Source organism: Lissotriton vulgaris, chromosome 5 (assembly GCF_964263255.1).
Source record: "Lissotriton vulgaris chromosome 5, aLisVul1.2, whole genome shotgun sequence".
NCBI classification, from domain to species: domain Eukaryota; kingdom Metazoa; phylum Chordata; class Amphibia; order Caudata; family Salamandridae; genus Lissotriton; species Lissotriton vulgaris.
The window spans coordinates 185676637-185693248 of record NC_141693.1 but is presented as its reverse complement, the minus strand read 5'-3'; the positions used below and the strand labels follow the sequence as shown (position 1 = coordinate 185693248).

The window sequence follows — 16612 nt, the reverse complement described above, 5'->3', positions numbered from 1 at the left end:
TGAAGCCCTTACCTCAACTATTAACTCCTTCTCTTCCCCTACTAACCTAAAGATGAGGGACAAATCTACGTTCTTACCTCACTTAATTCTATTTCATCTTTCTCATCTCTCCCCATTTGTAGTCTTTTACTCTCCTTTTCATGTATTGTAGATTTATAGTTTTGAATCTCTTGCTTGGTCTATTTTAATGCACTTTAGCAACTCTGCCTCATAGCCTTAGTTAATTGTAAAGCGCACTGACCTCATCTAATGTAAATGCATGTCGAAATATCATAAATTAACTAAATGCTCATCTTTATTATTCTAAATTTTAAATCTGTAGCATGCCTGGATATGTGTGGGATTTGGTTCAGGGACGTAAATTCCTTTTGTTCTAGTCTAACTGTAAATTGAAAGTGCTCAGAATCTTTGCCAGAATGACTACGGCTTGATTTTTTTACTTTCATTTACCCGTCGTCTGACACCAGTTCTTTCACCTCTGCTGTGCCAATGTTCATTGCCACTTCTTTTCCACCAAAATATGCAGCTCATTCACCCATGACACATTGCTTTTGTAATACTTCAGATTTTTGAAAACTAAGATGACTATTCTAAACTGAGATGGCTATTCTTTCTAGGATGCGGAAGGATCAACATGCCTGCACCTGGCTGCCAAAAAGGGCCACTACGATATTGTGAAGTATCTTCTCTGCAACTCACAAGTGGATGTCAACTGCCAGGTAAAGCATGCTACCAGACTTGCATCCATATATTTCCTGATCCACTTTTGCTGAGACGAGATGGAAAAAAAAACTCACATTAGAACAGAAAACACTTTTCGAACAGGTTCCTGTGCTTCTGGTCGATTTATTTTCTGCACATTCCTCACCTTACGGATAGTTGCCATCTGTCAGACTATTCTGGGAAAGCTTTTATCCAGAAGTAGCTCTCCACATCTACTCCATCGGACTTGGTGACTCTGTGGGCTCCAACCCCAACAGCTCCCAGTTCCGTGCCTTCACAGACTCTGGACTCTGCCTCTACAAAAAAAACCTGGACCACGCAGTCCCTTTCGATCATGTTCCATCCACATCCCTGGTCAGTGCTTTGAGTAATTGCCAGCACAATCCCAAAAGTCTTCTAAAATGATCCGGGTAGCAGGTTAGAACTTGCCTTGAAGAACTGTCTATTCCTAGGGCCCAGAAACTAAGCTAGTTGGGGAGATACTCCGGGTTTCAACCCATTACCAGTCTTGTGAAGGATTATGATTGCATGGAATATGAGGATTCTAAGGCTAACAATCTGCTTTCTTCTCTCCCCTTTTCTCCTTACTATGGCAAAAGATCAATTTTTTCACAAAAAAAGGCTGTGAGGATCATTCACTGCATTTTTTTCTTCCAAAGCTGGGACACGACAAAAAAAGATGACGTTTGTAGCTTTGTGTACTTGCAATGTATTTATCTGCCATCTAGTGTTGGATGTGGATGCTTGCAAGTTGTATTACTTCAAAAACGTTTTGAGTCACAAGATACTTTCATTGCACCAGGACAAAGGCGCCATCTCAGATTTTTTTTCTGCCTTTGCATTCACATCTTCCAGTTCTGGGACCAACAACCTCTTCTCTGTAACCTCCAGTGGGTGCTAATCATTGAGAATTGGGCTCCAGTGACAGAAGAACTTTACACTAGATCAAGGGCTGGGTAGGTTTTTACTTTAACTTCCATGCTGCTTTTACGAGGAAACTCCGGTCATCTTAAGAATGATTGTTGGGGAGGCGTCGTTTTGAAGGAAATGCCCTTCCAATTCTGTCTTAAGTCTACTTTGAAATCTCCATATCCCCAACAGATTTGTATCTAGCTTCTGCCTGTCTCTGGAGCACAATTAGTCAATCTGCTTGGTGTTTAAAGGTTCAGTTGCAAGAAGACCATCCATTACAGATGTGAATGCCACTGAGCACAGCACATGATGTAGCACCAATACTCTTTGAAGACATCAGACCTGTTTTGACACGAGGTCCTCATTGGCACCCAACAATAAGAGACTCGGGCTTCATGTATCCATGTATGTCAGGAAGAGCAAATCCTGGAAGCTCTTTTGGCCAAAGCTTCAGAAGTGGAGGATGAGACATGCAAACATAGGTGCTGTTATTGTTGCGACTTCTGATGCTTTTTTAGTTCTACTGGGAGTACAGAAAAATGTAATGGACTGACCTAAGAATGCAGATTTCTGCCCATTGCATGCTGTTGACATCGTGTCTGGTCGGACGTGTCACAGCTGCATCCGTATAGCGCTGGGGAGCTACTGCTGGGGAACAACACTGTGACTTTAAAACTCTGATCAGTATCAAGAAAAGGTTTTGTAGCCGAGCAAACTCCCAACAAAGAGCATCAAGTGATGACAGTCCTCAACATAGTCTGGTCTAAAGCACACTAAGCCTCTCCCTTTGGAGATGAAATTGACACCAAGATCACCTCCCAAACTGTGCGCCAAGTCAACTCCGAGGGCCCCTTTAACGATGAGGTCCGAATAGCCTAAGCTACCCATCCTTGAGACACCAACATTAGCAGAGGAATACGACTGCAGGCAATGGTGGCTGTTCATATACTGAAATACTTTGAAGACCACTTGTAAGCCACTGCTGGACAAAAGTTAAACACTCAGCCTCCAATTCCAAGTCTTGGAAAATAACTTTAGGGGAGGAACTCACGTTTGACGTTCTTCAGATCCCTGTGCCATGCCAAGCATCTGCACACTGAGTTGAACGAAGTATGCAATTTGTGCTTGTTTCCGAAGCACTACAAACCGGGCGCTAATCACGCAGATTGTTCCGATTGAAGAAAACACTCCGCGATCATTTGGCTTGACGTCGCGAGATGCATAGTCAAAGCGTCAAATACACACCAGACATCTGCGGTGAATGATTGGGACCTTAGCAGTATCCTGCTAATCGGGCTCCTTTCGTTGCGCCTTTTACACGGAGGGTCGAAAACCATGTCCTCAGACAATACTGCCACCTCCTACAAAGGCAACAGTCAATCTTCCTCTGCAAGGGGCTTCTTTAGAGGAGGATCCAAAGGCAACAACAAGAAAGGTCGAGGCAGGGGTTCCACACCACGTAATTCCTCCTCCCCCAACAAGCAGTTACTAGCTTACACTTCCCCCGATCATTTACCACCTGTCGGGGGACGTCTTCTACAATTCCTCCTCATTTTGCAATCAATCACCACAGACAAATGGTTGTTGGCAATTATCCAACTTGGTTATTGCCTGGAGCTTACCAAAAATCCTCCAAATATTCCACCAGGTTCTCACTAAATGTGCCTTTACATCAAGGGACAGGCGTGTATTCCCTGTACTTTCTCATGCCGAAAAAGCACGGCTCCTTGAGACCTATTCTAGACAACAGAGAACTAAACCTCTACATACTTTAAGAGCATTTCCACATGGTGACACTTCAACAAGTGCTACTACTTCTACAGCAGGGCAGTTTTATGTCTACTCTAGACTTAAAAGATGCATATTTCCACATTACAATTTATCCCTCTCATCGCAAATACCTCAGATTCATGATAGCAGGTCATCATTACCAATTGAAAGTACTACTGTTTGGAGTCCTCACTGCTCCTGGGGTATTTATCAAATGCCTGGCAGTAGTTGAAGCACATCTGAAAAGACAACACATCCATGTCTTCTCATACCTGAGAGACTGGCTCATCAAAGCCAGCACTTACCAAATGTGTCTCCAACACACTCCCTATTCACTTAGTTCACCAACTAGGGTTTACAGTAAATGTGTCTCATCTACAAAGTTCACCAACTAGGGTTTACAGTAAATGTGTCATCTACATACTTCCGACACATAAACTTATCTGGGAGCCACAGTAGACGCTCACAAAGCTCTAGCCTCAACCAATACAGCCATGATTCACAGTTTTGATGTCCCTTCTCACTCAGTTTCAGCCCAACCAATCATTGCCAGCAAAAGCATTCATGACACTGCTAGGGATGATGGAGTCTTGCATTATAATTGTTCCCCACGCTTGACTTCACATGCTTCCCCTTCAAGAACGCTTAGCATGTCAGTGGAACCAGTCGCAGGGTCAGTTGACTGATGTAGTGTTGGTAGAAGGCTGCACCCATCGCTCTCTGTAGTGGTGGTACCCACAAAATGTATCCAAAGGGTGGCCATTTCCCCACTCTGTTCCACTGACAGTCCTCACCGCAAATGCATCGCTCACTGGTTGGGGCGCTCACCTACAAAGTCACACAATCCAAGAATTATGGACTCTCAAGTACAAGAGCCTCCATATAAATCCCCTAGAGCTACTAGCAGTGTGTCTAGCGCTCAAAGCCTTTCAAACTCACCCAATAGGCAAAATGGTCGTAGTCGGCACAGACAACATGACAGCAATGTATTATATACAAAAACAGGGAGGGCGAGGGGGGACACACACTCTCCAACTGTCACACCTAGCACAAGTCATTTGGAAATGGGCCATACATCACAAAATCTATCTCCTAGCAGAACATCTTCCAGGAATAAACAATCAAGTTGCAGACCTTCTCAGCAGACAGAGACCACAAATCCACGAGTGGTAACTTCATCCCCAAATTCTTCTTCCCTCTTTTAGGAATGGGGATTTCCTCACATAGACCTGTTTGCTGCTGCTCAAAACACAAAATGCCCAAGCTTCGCCTCCAGGTTCCCACACCCGCTCTCCAAAGGTAATGCCTTATGGATTAACTGGTGAGAGATATATGCCTACACTTTCCTGCCCCTCCCACTCATTTTGCTGGTAGTTCGGAAGCTCAGACAATCTGCCTCAAACTCATTCTCGTAGCTCCCACATGCCACGTCAACCTTGGTTCACCTCCCTGCTAGAGCTCTCAGTAGTTCCACACCAAAAGCTGCATCTCAACTCCAGTCTCGGATGATGATGAGGATGGCCCATATGGAGATGCTTACAACCCATCTCTGCTCCGGGTAAAATACCAGAACTCTGACTCAGATGGCTGTTACGAAGAACAGCGTCAGCCTCCTCCTAGGGGGAGAATACAAGAACAGTCTCAACAGGGTATGGTCTTTATGCCCTCCTCTTTGATAAATGACCTGCAAGCTATGTTCATGGATTACAAGAGAAGATTTCCCTCCGAACCCTCCGAATCCATACAGCCACCTCCTCCACCACCGCCTCCTTCCTCTTCAGTTGCTGAGTTTCAGCCAATGGTACAGGAACCGGCAGACAACGGTTCAATTGGACTGCTTCCTCTATGATTTCAAAGAACCACACAGGAAATCCATCCGCTCTATTCCCATCATAGAGCATGTGTGATCTGAGGGTGTGAAGGTCATGCAGTCTCCAGCAACCGTTATTCCGGTTCTACCGCAGCTGGAGAAGAAGTACAAGGCCCCTGATGGTAGTCCTGCTTGCCTGGTTGGCCAACCAAGGCCGGACTCTATGATCTCCCAGGCTGCACAAAGGAAGTCGAAGAATCCATCAGCTCCTCTGGCTTCCCCACCGGATAGAGAGGGTAGACGGCTGGACAATGTGGGCAAAAGGTTTTTGTCAATGTCAAGTCTACTAGTTCGTGCCTCCAATGCACTTGCAATATCTGAAAGAAACCGGTTAGTATCAGATTTCTTACCTTAGAACCATCAGGATTCAAGCAAACCGGGCCGAAGACGGCTGTAATGCCAGAAACCGGTCCCCGGGAGCTTGTTTCCTTCCCAGTGTAAGAATTGGCTTTTGTAGTTTGGTTTGCCCTGTTCCCATCATGCACTGGGACAGGAACAGACTAATTTGCATACAGCCAGGTTCTGAAACTGGGATGGTGCAGTGAGCTAAAAAACGGTGTTGGATCTAGCCCTGATCTCTTGACTGGGTGAGAGCTTTCTGCTTAATTCAGAGACTCTGTCCCTCACCACCCCTTGTTGTAAATACTATTCCCATCATAGAGCATGTGTGATCTGGGGGTGTGAAGGTCATGCAGTCTCCAGCAACCGTTATTCCGGTTCTACCGCAGCTGGAGAAGAAGTACAAGGCCCCTGATGGTAGTCCTGCTTGCCTGGTTGGCCAACCAAGGCCGGACTCTATGATCTCCCAGGCTGCACAAAGGAAGTCGAAGAATCCATCAGCTCCTCTGGCTTCCCCACCGGATAGAGAGGGTAGACGCCTGGACAATGTGGGCAAAAGGTTTTTGTCAATGTCAAGTCTACTAGTTCGTGCCTCCAATGCACTTGCAATATCTGAAAGAAACCGGTTAGTATCAGATTTCTTACCTTAGAATATCACCAGGCATCAGACTGGATCCGGAAACTTTTTGCGTAGCAGTACCCTTGCGCATCGTTAGGCGTCGTCTGCGACTCCGCGTCTGTCGTCGGCGTCGTTGGTGCCGGGATGACGTCACCGGAGTACTTAGACGCCGCCCTCGCGTGCTGACGTCAATTCTTCTTTTTTCCGCGCCAGCAAACGCCGATCTGGAAAAAGTGGTACCCATAGTCATTTTTTGACTAAACTTTTTCGATCATTTTTGATCACTTTTCGAAGTAGAACAACTCCGAAGGTGCCGGTAGGGAAGCCCGGGTTCAAACCCTGCGTCGACTGCAGCCGACTGATGTCAGTTACCGACCCCCATCGCTGGTGTCTACATTGCCTGGGGCCCGACCACGATGACAAGTCGCGCCCCGACTGCCGGGCCTTGACGTCGAAGGCTAGGAGGGAGCGGTCCCACAAGCGACTCGAGCTCTGGCAGTCGGCCCCACGCCGCTCGAGGTCCCGGTCTGGAAGTAGGTCAAGGGACCGGTCGCGGTGCCGGAGTCATCACGGCTCGGAGGATCGACACCTCGAGCTCCAAGTCCTCCGGTAAGAGGTATAAGAAGTCAAAGAAGCGACATCGCTCTTCCGACTCAGGCTCGCGCGCCACGGCCGGGGGTTCGCGTGACACCTCCCACGCGGCTCCGCTCCATACCCACTGGTCCCTGAGTAGAACGCGACGCCGGAGGAGATCGACGCCTTCCTCACGGCCTTGAGGTCTCTCACTCCTCCGTCGGGTTCTGCGGCGCCTTTGGACCAAGCGGCCCCGACTGGGAGCCCAAGCGGGCCATGTGCTTCAGCCCCAACGCCGTCGGCGTCTTCGGTCCTGGCGCCGCAGGGCCCCGCTGGATCCGGTTCCGGATCCGGGTCATCGCCGGTCGACCTTACGACCTCCCTGGCCCCCACAGTGTTGCCCCCTCGATCTGGGTCCGGCGCCGGAGCGGTGCCACTCTCGACGCCGATGGGAGACTTTTACTTCTATGACCCGGGCCTATCATTTGACCCTGAGTACCAGGAGATAGGTGGCGAGGCAGATTGGGTGGGGTCTGAGGACCCTTTGGCACGTGAGTGCCAGCCTTATCAGGACTGGGCAGGTGAGCTAGGGGATGCCAGTGGTTTGGACACTTCGCCAGTAACTGGTTTTGTCTCCCCTCCTACCGTGGCTTCAGAGGAGGGGGCTGCCTATAGTGTGGTGTTGACGCGGGTGGTCAAGGCCTTATCCCTTGAACTCCTTGTCGCGGACTAACCTCCTCACTGAGGTCCTTAAACCGCAAGCAAGCTCTTCGGAGCCTCAGTTGCCGTTTAATGAGGCCTTGTCTGACGTTCTTCTGGGCACCTGGTCCAGGCCCGCTACAAGTCACCCTGTAGATCGGAACTTGAAAAGACGCCACCGCCCGGCTCCGGGCGACCCTTGCTTCCTCTCTACCCACCCCACTCCCGAGACTGGTCATACAGGTCTCTAACTCCCAGACCGCATTCCCGACGGCTCCCCCCGATCGGGAATCCAAGAGGTACGAACAGTATGGTAAGAAGATGTTCTCCTCACTGAGTTTGGGGTTGCGGACAGTTAACACTGCGTGCCTCTTGGGCCGTTATACCCACTCTCTGTGGGACAAGGTCGCGGACGTGCTGCCACAATGTCTGGAGGAGGCCTGGACTAAACTCGCCCAAGCCCTTGCGGAGGTTCGAGATGCGGCACGGTTATCCATCCGATGTGGGCTGGATACAACGGACTCGCTAGGCAGAGCGATGGCAACGACGGTGCGATTTGTCGCCACACCTGGCGGAGGTCCGCCAACTTTTCGGCTGATGTCCAAAACACCCTTATGGACATGCCGTTTGATGGCCGTCGCCTCTTTGGCGACAAGGCAGTTAGTGCGCTTGAGTGCTTTAAGGAGTCCAGGGCTACGGCCAAGTCCTTGGGCCTGTCGGCCACGTACCAGCAGCCTGCTGCCTTTCGCTCATTTCGTGGCCAAGGAAGGGGCGCCCCCACACGCTCTTCTAGCCACGGGCCGCAGACTAACATCCAACGTAGTAACGGACGTGGTAACCGCTGTGGCGGTGCCCGGGGACAACGGCGAGGCCAGTCCACATCCACCTGCAGCATCCGCCTCAAAGCCCTCCTAGTCCAAGCTTTCAGGCCCACACGACGCCAGTGGGGGGCAGGGTTCGCCAACACCTCCTTCACTGGCGCACCTTCACTTCGGACAGGTTGGTGCTGCAAATCGTCCGAAAGGGCTACTCCCTCCCCTTTGAGGCGACCCCTCCAGCCATGCCACCGCAGTACCACTGCGTGTCGGGTGATCACTTCGATCTTCTGCGAGAGGAAGTTACGGCCCTCCTGGCCAAGGGGTCCATCGAGCGCGTTCCTGGGTCAGAAGTAGGGTGTGGTTGTTATTCCCACTACTTTCTGGTTCCCAAGAAGGGCAAAGGGTTCCTACGCCCTATCTTGGACCTCCCGAACGTCAACGGGTTCTTCCGGAAGGAGAAGTTCAAGACGCTGACTTAGGCTCAGGTCTTACCTGCCCTGGACCCAGGAGACTGGATGGTAGCGTTGGACTTGCATGACGCTTATTTTCACATCCCCGTTTGCCGGCCCATCGACGCTACCTGCGGTTCATGGTAGGCCACGAGCACTTTCAGTTTACCGTGCTCCCCTTCGGTCTTACCAGCGCCCCACGGGTGTTCACGAAAGTGATGGCGGTGGTTGCAGCTCATCTGCGCTGATTAGGGGTTTGTCTTCCCCTACCTCGATGACTTGTTGTTGAAGGCAGGCTCGCCCCAAACAGTCATCAGCCACCTCCCCTTTCTGCGAACCGATATCTAGGGTTAAGGTCATCCCATTTCAGGGCCCTAGTTTCATGGCACCAGTGTTGGTTTTTATCATGGCTCTGCGTTTCTGGCACGGAAAAGCTGTGTATAAGAACTGACGAGGGCGGCGTCTATGTACTCCGGCGACGTCATCCCAACGACGGACGCGTAGCCGCAGACAATTCCTACCGACGCGCAAGGGTACTGCTAAGCGAATGTTTGCGGATCCAATCTGACGCCTGGGGATATTCTAAAGTAAGGAATCTAATACTAACTACTGTTTCTTACAGATATATCATTACCGAAGGTAAGTAACTTGTGCTTTATGACAATATGATCGCCAAATGTGGTGCGATATGTGTCCGTTTGTGGATCAGCTACCGGAGAGCGCTAAGGCGGAGGATTTTAGAGGAAGGGGAGCGATCCTCTTCGGAAATATTTGACTGCGCCATGGACATCGCCACCACTGCTTTTCGTGCCTTGACAGGTTCGGCTGTCCTAAGAAGACAAGGCTGGCTTCGGGCTACCTGGTTTCGCCCTGAGGTTAAAAACAAGATGTTTGACTTGCCCTTTGATGGTGATATGCTTTTTGGGAAGCATGTAGATTATGCGTTACAAAATATCAAGAAGGACACTGAGACAGCCAAGTCCTTAGGCACTCTACATTACCGTAAGGTACCATTCCGTGGAGCAAAAGGCAAGAGTTTTTCCAACTACAGAGGAAGATATCGACAACAATACTCCTCATATGGCCAATTGTCACAGACCTACAAGCCACAGTATTCACAAAAAACTAGGCCGATCGACATCTTTCTCTCGCCAACCAACAAGAGGTCCACAGGGTCGCCAGGGGAGAGATTCATCTAAACGACAATAGCGGCCTCTTGGCTCTTTCTACTGTTCCTCCCCCTTTGGTAACATCAGTGGGGGGCAGGATTTCTCATTGCCTACGCAGCTGGAGAATCAATACATCAGACCGGTGGGTCCTAAACATCATCCGGTTTGGCCACACGTTGGAATTTCAACAGCTTCCACCATCCAGAGCTCCCTGCGCCACCGAGTCAAAATCTGCGACTTCTGCGTCTCGAAGCCCATCAATTATTCATCAAAGGGGCTATATAACCTGTGCCTCACGCTCAAAGAGGAGAGGAATTCTACTCCAGGTTCTTCCTGGTTCGCAAGACGGAAGAGAAGTGGCGTCCAATATTAGACCTAAGGGAGCTCAACACCTATCTCATAAAACTGTCATTCAGAATGATATCCCTTCAGGATATTCTAAGTCTTCTCAATCCAATAGACTACATGGCAACTCTGGATTCAGAAGACTCGTATTTGATGTACCGATCCATCCAGCTCACAGGCGATTCTTACGCTTCACAGTAGCGAAGAGCCACTTTCAATTCAAGGTACATCCTTTTGGTCTCGGGTCCGCCCCACGGATATTTACAAAGGTCTTAACCACAGTGGCGGCATTTCTCAGAAGACAATCTCTAGAGGTCTTTCCCTACCTAAACGATTGGTTGATAAAGGCTCCATCCTTTCAAGCAGTTTCAGCAGCCATCACCAGCTGCATTCAACATTTCAATCAACTGGGTCTACAACTCAACAAGTCCAAATCTGTCCTCCGCCCATCCAGGTCGGTCAGATTTCTAGGTTCCATACTGGATACAAATCGCTGCAAAGCCTTCCCTTCGGAGGAAAGACAGAAAAGACTCATTCTCTCAGCTCGGTTCTTGCAAAAGAAGAGTTCTCTGTCAGTCCGGCTGTACAAGTCGCTCCTAGGATCGATTTCATCTTGCATACCATTAATTCCGCACTGGAGGCTACGGATGCGTCCGCTGCAGGAACAACTAGACAAGCAGTGGTGTCAAGCGGGAGGCTCATTCGACGACAAGATAACGGTGACACCAGTAATGAGAAGGGCAAGCGGCTGGTAGACGATTAGAGACAATATCTCAAAGGGTCTCACTTTCACGATCGCTCCAGCTCCCATGGTTCTCACCACAGACGCTTCACTAAAAGGCTGGGGAGCAGTGTTGCAGGATTTACATGTGAGCGGTCATTGGATGCCCGAGCAGTGCAAGTTCCACATCAATCTGCTAGAACTCAAGGCCATTCATTTAGCTTTGCAAGCTTTCCTTCCAAGGATTGGGAATGCCACGGTGCTGGTCCGTACGGACAACACGACGGCCATGCATTATATAAACAAACGGGGAGGAACAAGATCCCGAGTCCTTTCAAGGGAAGCCCAAGAAATATGGGATTGGGCAACTCTCCACAGGATTTCTCTTTCAGCGGATGCCTTAAGTCGTCTAAGATCAAGTTGTCACGAATGGGAACTAGATTTGGGCACCCTCGACAAGGTCTTCTCCTGTTGGGGCTCTCCGACCATAGACCTGTTTGCGACTCCAGAGAACAAGAAATGCCAATTCTACGCAAACAGGGATCACCATCAAGATTCACTGGGGAATGCTCTTTCGATAGCCTGGTCCGGCGCATTTGTTTACGCCTTTCCTCCAATACCCCTGATTCCTAGGCTCATCAGGAAACTCAAGGCGAAACCTTGCAGAATGATCCTGATCGCACCAGCGTGGGCTCGGCAGTTCTGGTACACGGAGCTTCTTTTACTCTCTCAGGACCAGCCAATTCACCTGCAGCCCATTCCATCTCTACTGACAATGTCTCAAGGTGAAGTGTTACATCCAGATCCGACTTCACTCCAATTGACAGCGTGGCTCCTGAACACAGAGAATTCCTGAATTTTAACCTCACTAGAGAGTGTAAGGAGATACTATCTCAAACCCGTACACCAAGTACGAATAAGACTTACCATGCTAAATGGAAACGTTTCTGCGTATGGTGCCAGCGGCAGAATCTCCATCCGTACAGTTCAGCTCCTCACCAGATTTTGCCTTACATTCTTTCTCCAGCTAAGTCAGGTCTGGCCCATTCCTCCATGAAGGTGCACCTGACTGCTATCTCCAGATTCAGGCGGACGTCCTTAGGTCCTTCTCTTTGGTCTGCGAGAATTATCAAACAATTCATAAAGGGCCTTTTCAGGGTTTTTCCTCCAGTCCGGCCTCCGCCTCCAGTGTGGCAACTCAATTTAGTTCTGGCCCAGCTCATGAGAACCCCATTTGAGCCTATTCACAGGGCAGATCTTAAATTTCTGTCATGGAAAGTAGCTCTTCTTTTAGCCTTAACATCAGCAAGAAGGATAGGTGCTCTCACTAATGTGGAACCTTTTATGCAGTTCAAGAAAGACACTCTGATTCTCAGAACAAATCTAAAATTCATTACAAAGGTCCCATCCGATTTCCATTTGAATGAGCCGGTGGTTTTGAAATCTTTTTTCCCTCGACCATCTTCGCCAGCAGAAAGGTCATTACATTCCTTGGATGTCCAAAGATGTTTGAAATTCTATCTGGACGCACAAAAGCTTCAGGAAATCTTCCCAGATGTTTGTTTCCTACAGTGCTCCGAGGAAGGGGTTTCCACTTTCAAAACAAGGCATCTCTAGTTGGATTTCCAATGCAATTCACTTTTGTCACCAAAAATCAGGCAAGCCGCTGGAAAGACGTGTTCAGGCGCCTTCAACAAGATCAGTCTCATCATCTGTGGCTCTATTCGCTGGGGTCCCAATCAGAGACATTTGTAGAGCAGCTACGTGGAGCAGTACCCCATGTTCACAAAGCTTTACTGCTTGGACTCTTAAATGAGCAGCGAAGTTGTAGTTGGACAAGCAGTCTTGAGAAATCTTTTTCAATGAGAGGTGAGCTTTCCCTACAATCCCTCATTCCTGTATTGCACATTTTGTATTGCATACTGTTTTCCTTTTCTATGGTGGCATGTTACGTTTGCTTCCTAAGATAACAAGTATAATAGGATGTATTGATACTCATGTAATAAAATGTGCTGTTATCGCTTACGGCTAGCTACTCTGATACAAAGCATTGGAATCTATGAAAGTTCCAATACTGGGGCAAGAAAACAAGTTACTTACCTGTAACTTTGGTTCCCCAGTATTGGTAACTTTCATAGATTCCCATGCACCCACCCTCCTCCCCTGGGAAAAGCTCAGCCTTTTACAGATTTGTTACTGTTACACAACGGCTACGAAAATCTGAGGCTCTGCGGCTCTCTCAGGAGGGTTCTATGGGGTAAGGCTATTGTGATTGGTTGTTGCAACTTTTTTGGTCTCTTTTACAAAAAGAGGTGGATATGCTACAAAATGAGATGAGGCCTAGGCTTCTCTTTTGTACCTACTGCTATGGTATTTTCTTTTTACCGAGGCTCCCATTCCGACGACGGGGGAATGATATAAAGCATGGGAATCTATGAAAGTTACCAATACTGGGGAACCAAAGTTACAAGTAAGCAACTTGTTTTCTTCTAAATCAGACATTGCAAGATGGATCGAGGAATGTATCTAAACATGTTATCTGCAAGCGAAAATAACCTTGACAATACACCCTAGAGCGCATTCCACCCGCAAAATAGGGGCTACTATGGCTTTTTTTTAGGAAATATTCCCCTAGATGACATCTGTAAGGCAGCAACATGGTCTACAACACATTCACCATTGTGTAGATGTGTTGGCTAATGTAATGAAATTGGGATTTATAACGCGCACTAATACCTGGAGGTGTCTAGGCGCGGCGGCTCAAATCTGAAGTGTGAGCCTGTGCGGGGGAACGAAAAGAAAGGCCACTACATGTTAAACAGCCATTTTGACTTTAGGGACTGCAAGATTGGCGGAAGTTGCAGAGCGAAGCTCCCTACCAGGGAGATACCACTGACATTTATTTGTCAGGAAATCCGGTCCGAGTCCATGGAGTGCTTTGAAGGCAGTACACGGGCCTTAACTTCGATCCTTCTTTTTACCGGTAGCCAGTGCAAGGAAAGATGGGCATGGAATGGAATGGAAATTGCACTTATATAGCGCGTAACTACCCGGAGGCCTCGCAGCGCTTTTGACTGAAAACAGGTGGAGAGCTCATGGAAGATCAGCGCATCTTTGCGAACAAGTACGTTTTTAAAGCCTTTCTGAAGGACAGGAGGTTGTTGATTTCTCGAAGGGACAGGGGGAGGGAGTTCCAAAGCCTGGCCGCAGTATAAGAGAAGGATCGGCCACCCCAGCGGGCTTTGTTAATTTTAGTGGTGGTTTAACAGTTGCAAGGAACTAGAGCGTAAGGCTCTGGACGGTACGTAAGGTGTAGCTATAGGGTGCAGAATTGCTGGGCCAGTGCGGTGAAAAGATTACAGGATACAGGCAAAAAATAAGGCAAGTTGGGAATCATTCGAACTGTACAACCAGCACATGATTGCCAAGATGCTCACAGAAATCAAACCAAACAACCACTACCAAGACCCCCTGCCTGCAAAATGCGTAAAACAAATCAACCACATCCTGATTCCAATATGGACCGAAATAATAAATGCGTCACTTTCACAAGGGATCCTCCCCGACTGCCTAAAAACAGGTCAAGTTGTTCCCATAATCAAAAAACCCACAGCGGATGCATCAGATCCAAACAATTTTCGCCCAGTGACCAACATCCCTTTACTGGCCAAGCTGACTGAGAAATGTGTGCAGAACCAACTGAGCCAACATATCACCAAGTTCTCCTTGCTAGATGAATGCCAATCAGGATTCAGAGCAGGGCACAGCACGGAAACAGCGATCCTCCATATTATCGATGATGCGCTACAGGCTCTTGACCAAAATCAAGCATGTTTACTGATTCTCCTTGACCTGTCATCGGCATTTGACACTGTAAATCATGAAGCATTACTGACCAGGCTACGGGACAGGATGGGATTGTCGGGAACTGTGCTGAAATGGTTCGAATCCTTTCTACAGAACAGAACGCAGCGCTTCCTGGTTAACCAATCAATCTCACTTCCATGCCCTATCTCATTAGGAGTCCCTCAAGGATCGACTCTATCCCCTGATCTTTTTAACCTATACGTCGAACCACTCACAGAAATTCTCCAAAAGTCTCAATTATCCTATCACATGTATGCTGATGACACGCAAATATACTTAAAGATCGCATCCCTAAAAGACTTGGATCTAATGAATGAGACACTAAAAATGGCACTTCAATGGTTAACTACAACCCATCTGAAGCTGAACGCACATAAAACAGAGTTCCTACTAATCTCATCACCAAGGAACAATACAGAAATAAAGGAATGGACGAAAGTCGTGACTGCGCTAAACTGCACCCCAACCCTGGTCAACTCAGCTAAATCACTAGGAATCACCTTAGACGAGAATCTTGACATGAAAACCCACATTAACTCAATGGCGAAAAGTGCCCGCTTTCACTTGAACCACTTAAGAAAATTGAAACCATTCATCTCAGAGGCGGACCTCAAACTGGCAATCCAATCCTTAGTTATCTCGAGGATTGAATATGGCTGCACCACCTTAGCTGGCTTACCAAAAATGTCTACGGCACCTCTAAAAGCCTGCCTTAACGCGGCGGCAAGACTTATCACCGGAACCAGGAAATATGATCATATATCCCCGCACCTGAAAGCTTTAAACTGGCCACCTTATGAAGCCAGAATCCAAATGAAGATAGCATGTATCACACACAGAGCGCTACACAACAACACACCAAGGTATCTAGCCAAGAAAGTTCAACTGTCCGGCGGCAACCGACCAGCTAGGAGTGCTAAGGAGTTGCTGCTACGGCCAGCCATCTTCCGAAAGAAAAAAACCTATGACAGAGCGTTCTCAGGAGCTGCCCCCAGAATATGGAACTCACTCCCTCCAAATATCAGGAAGATCCAGAATCTGGTAACATTCAAGCGGGAAGTGAAGAGCCTACTGATGAATAGATACATTACCTAGTGAAGATCACTGTTCACGATTCTGATATACTAATGCCTTAGTACTGAGCTTGTATGGCACGAGTAAGGGAAGCATAGTCAATACTAAAAGGAACACGTATGCTTTGATATGAGAATAACCTAAAGGCCACCACTAATGGATATTTTGACAGATCACGAGAACAGCACCCCATACGAACATATACTGAGCTACCTCATATTGGTTATTTGTTATATATACCTGATTTAGTTACAAGTTTAGCCATAGCATATTTTAACGCGAACGCCTCGCGTGTTACGAATATATAGTTGTTGTAATTTAACTGTTTTTATATATGTTAACCCTCTACCTCTCCTATGTTAAGCGCTCTGATACCCAAGGGTCTTGTTCGCGCTATACAAAACTCTATAATAAATAAATAAATAAAATAAATAAGATTTGTGCACAATGCACATGGCCTTGAACTGCACTCTTGCCGCTACTGGGAGCCAATGAAGCTCTTTAAGAGCTTTCTTGGCTGACTGCCAACGGGGAATGTTGTACAGTAAGCGAGCAGCACAGTTTTGTGTGACCTGAAGCCTATGTGTCACTGCTGCTGAGGCTCCCATGTAAAAGGCATTCCCGTAGTCCAGGCGGGAGAGGATCAGGGCTTGGACCATGACCC

The 16612-nt window shown here is 48.0% G+C and overlaps 1 protein-coding gene across 10 annotated transcripts in view; it reads left to right on the top strand.

The window, feature by feature from the left end:
- Nucleotides 1-16612, top strand: part of EHMT1 (euchromatic histone lysine methyltransferase 1) — an 834115-nt gene that overhangs the window by 555997 nt on the left and 261506 nt on the right. For all 10 annotated transcript variants that reach the window (XM_086921124.1, XM_086921127.1, XM_086921128.1 and 7 more), the window contains one exon: nucleotides 618-719. In XM_086921124.1, the coding sequence (XP_086777250.1) occupies nucleotides 618-719 (102 nt within the window). The remainder of the gene's footprint in view (nucleotides 1-617; nucleotides 720-16612) is intronic.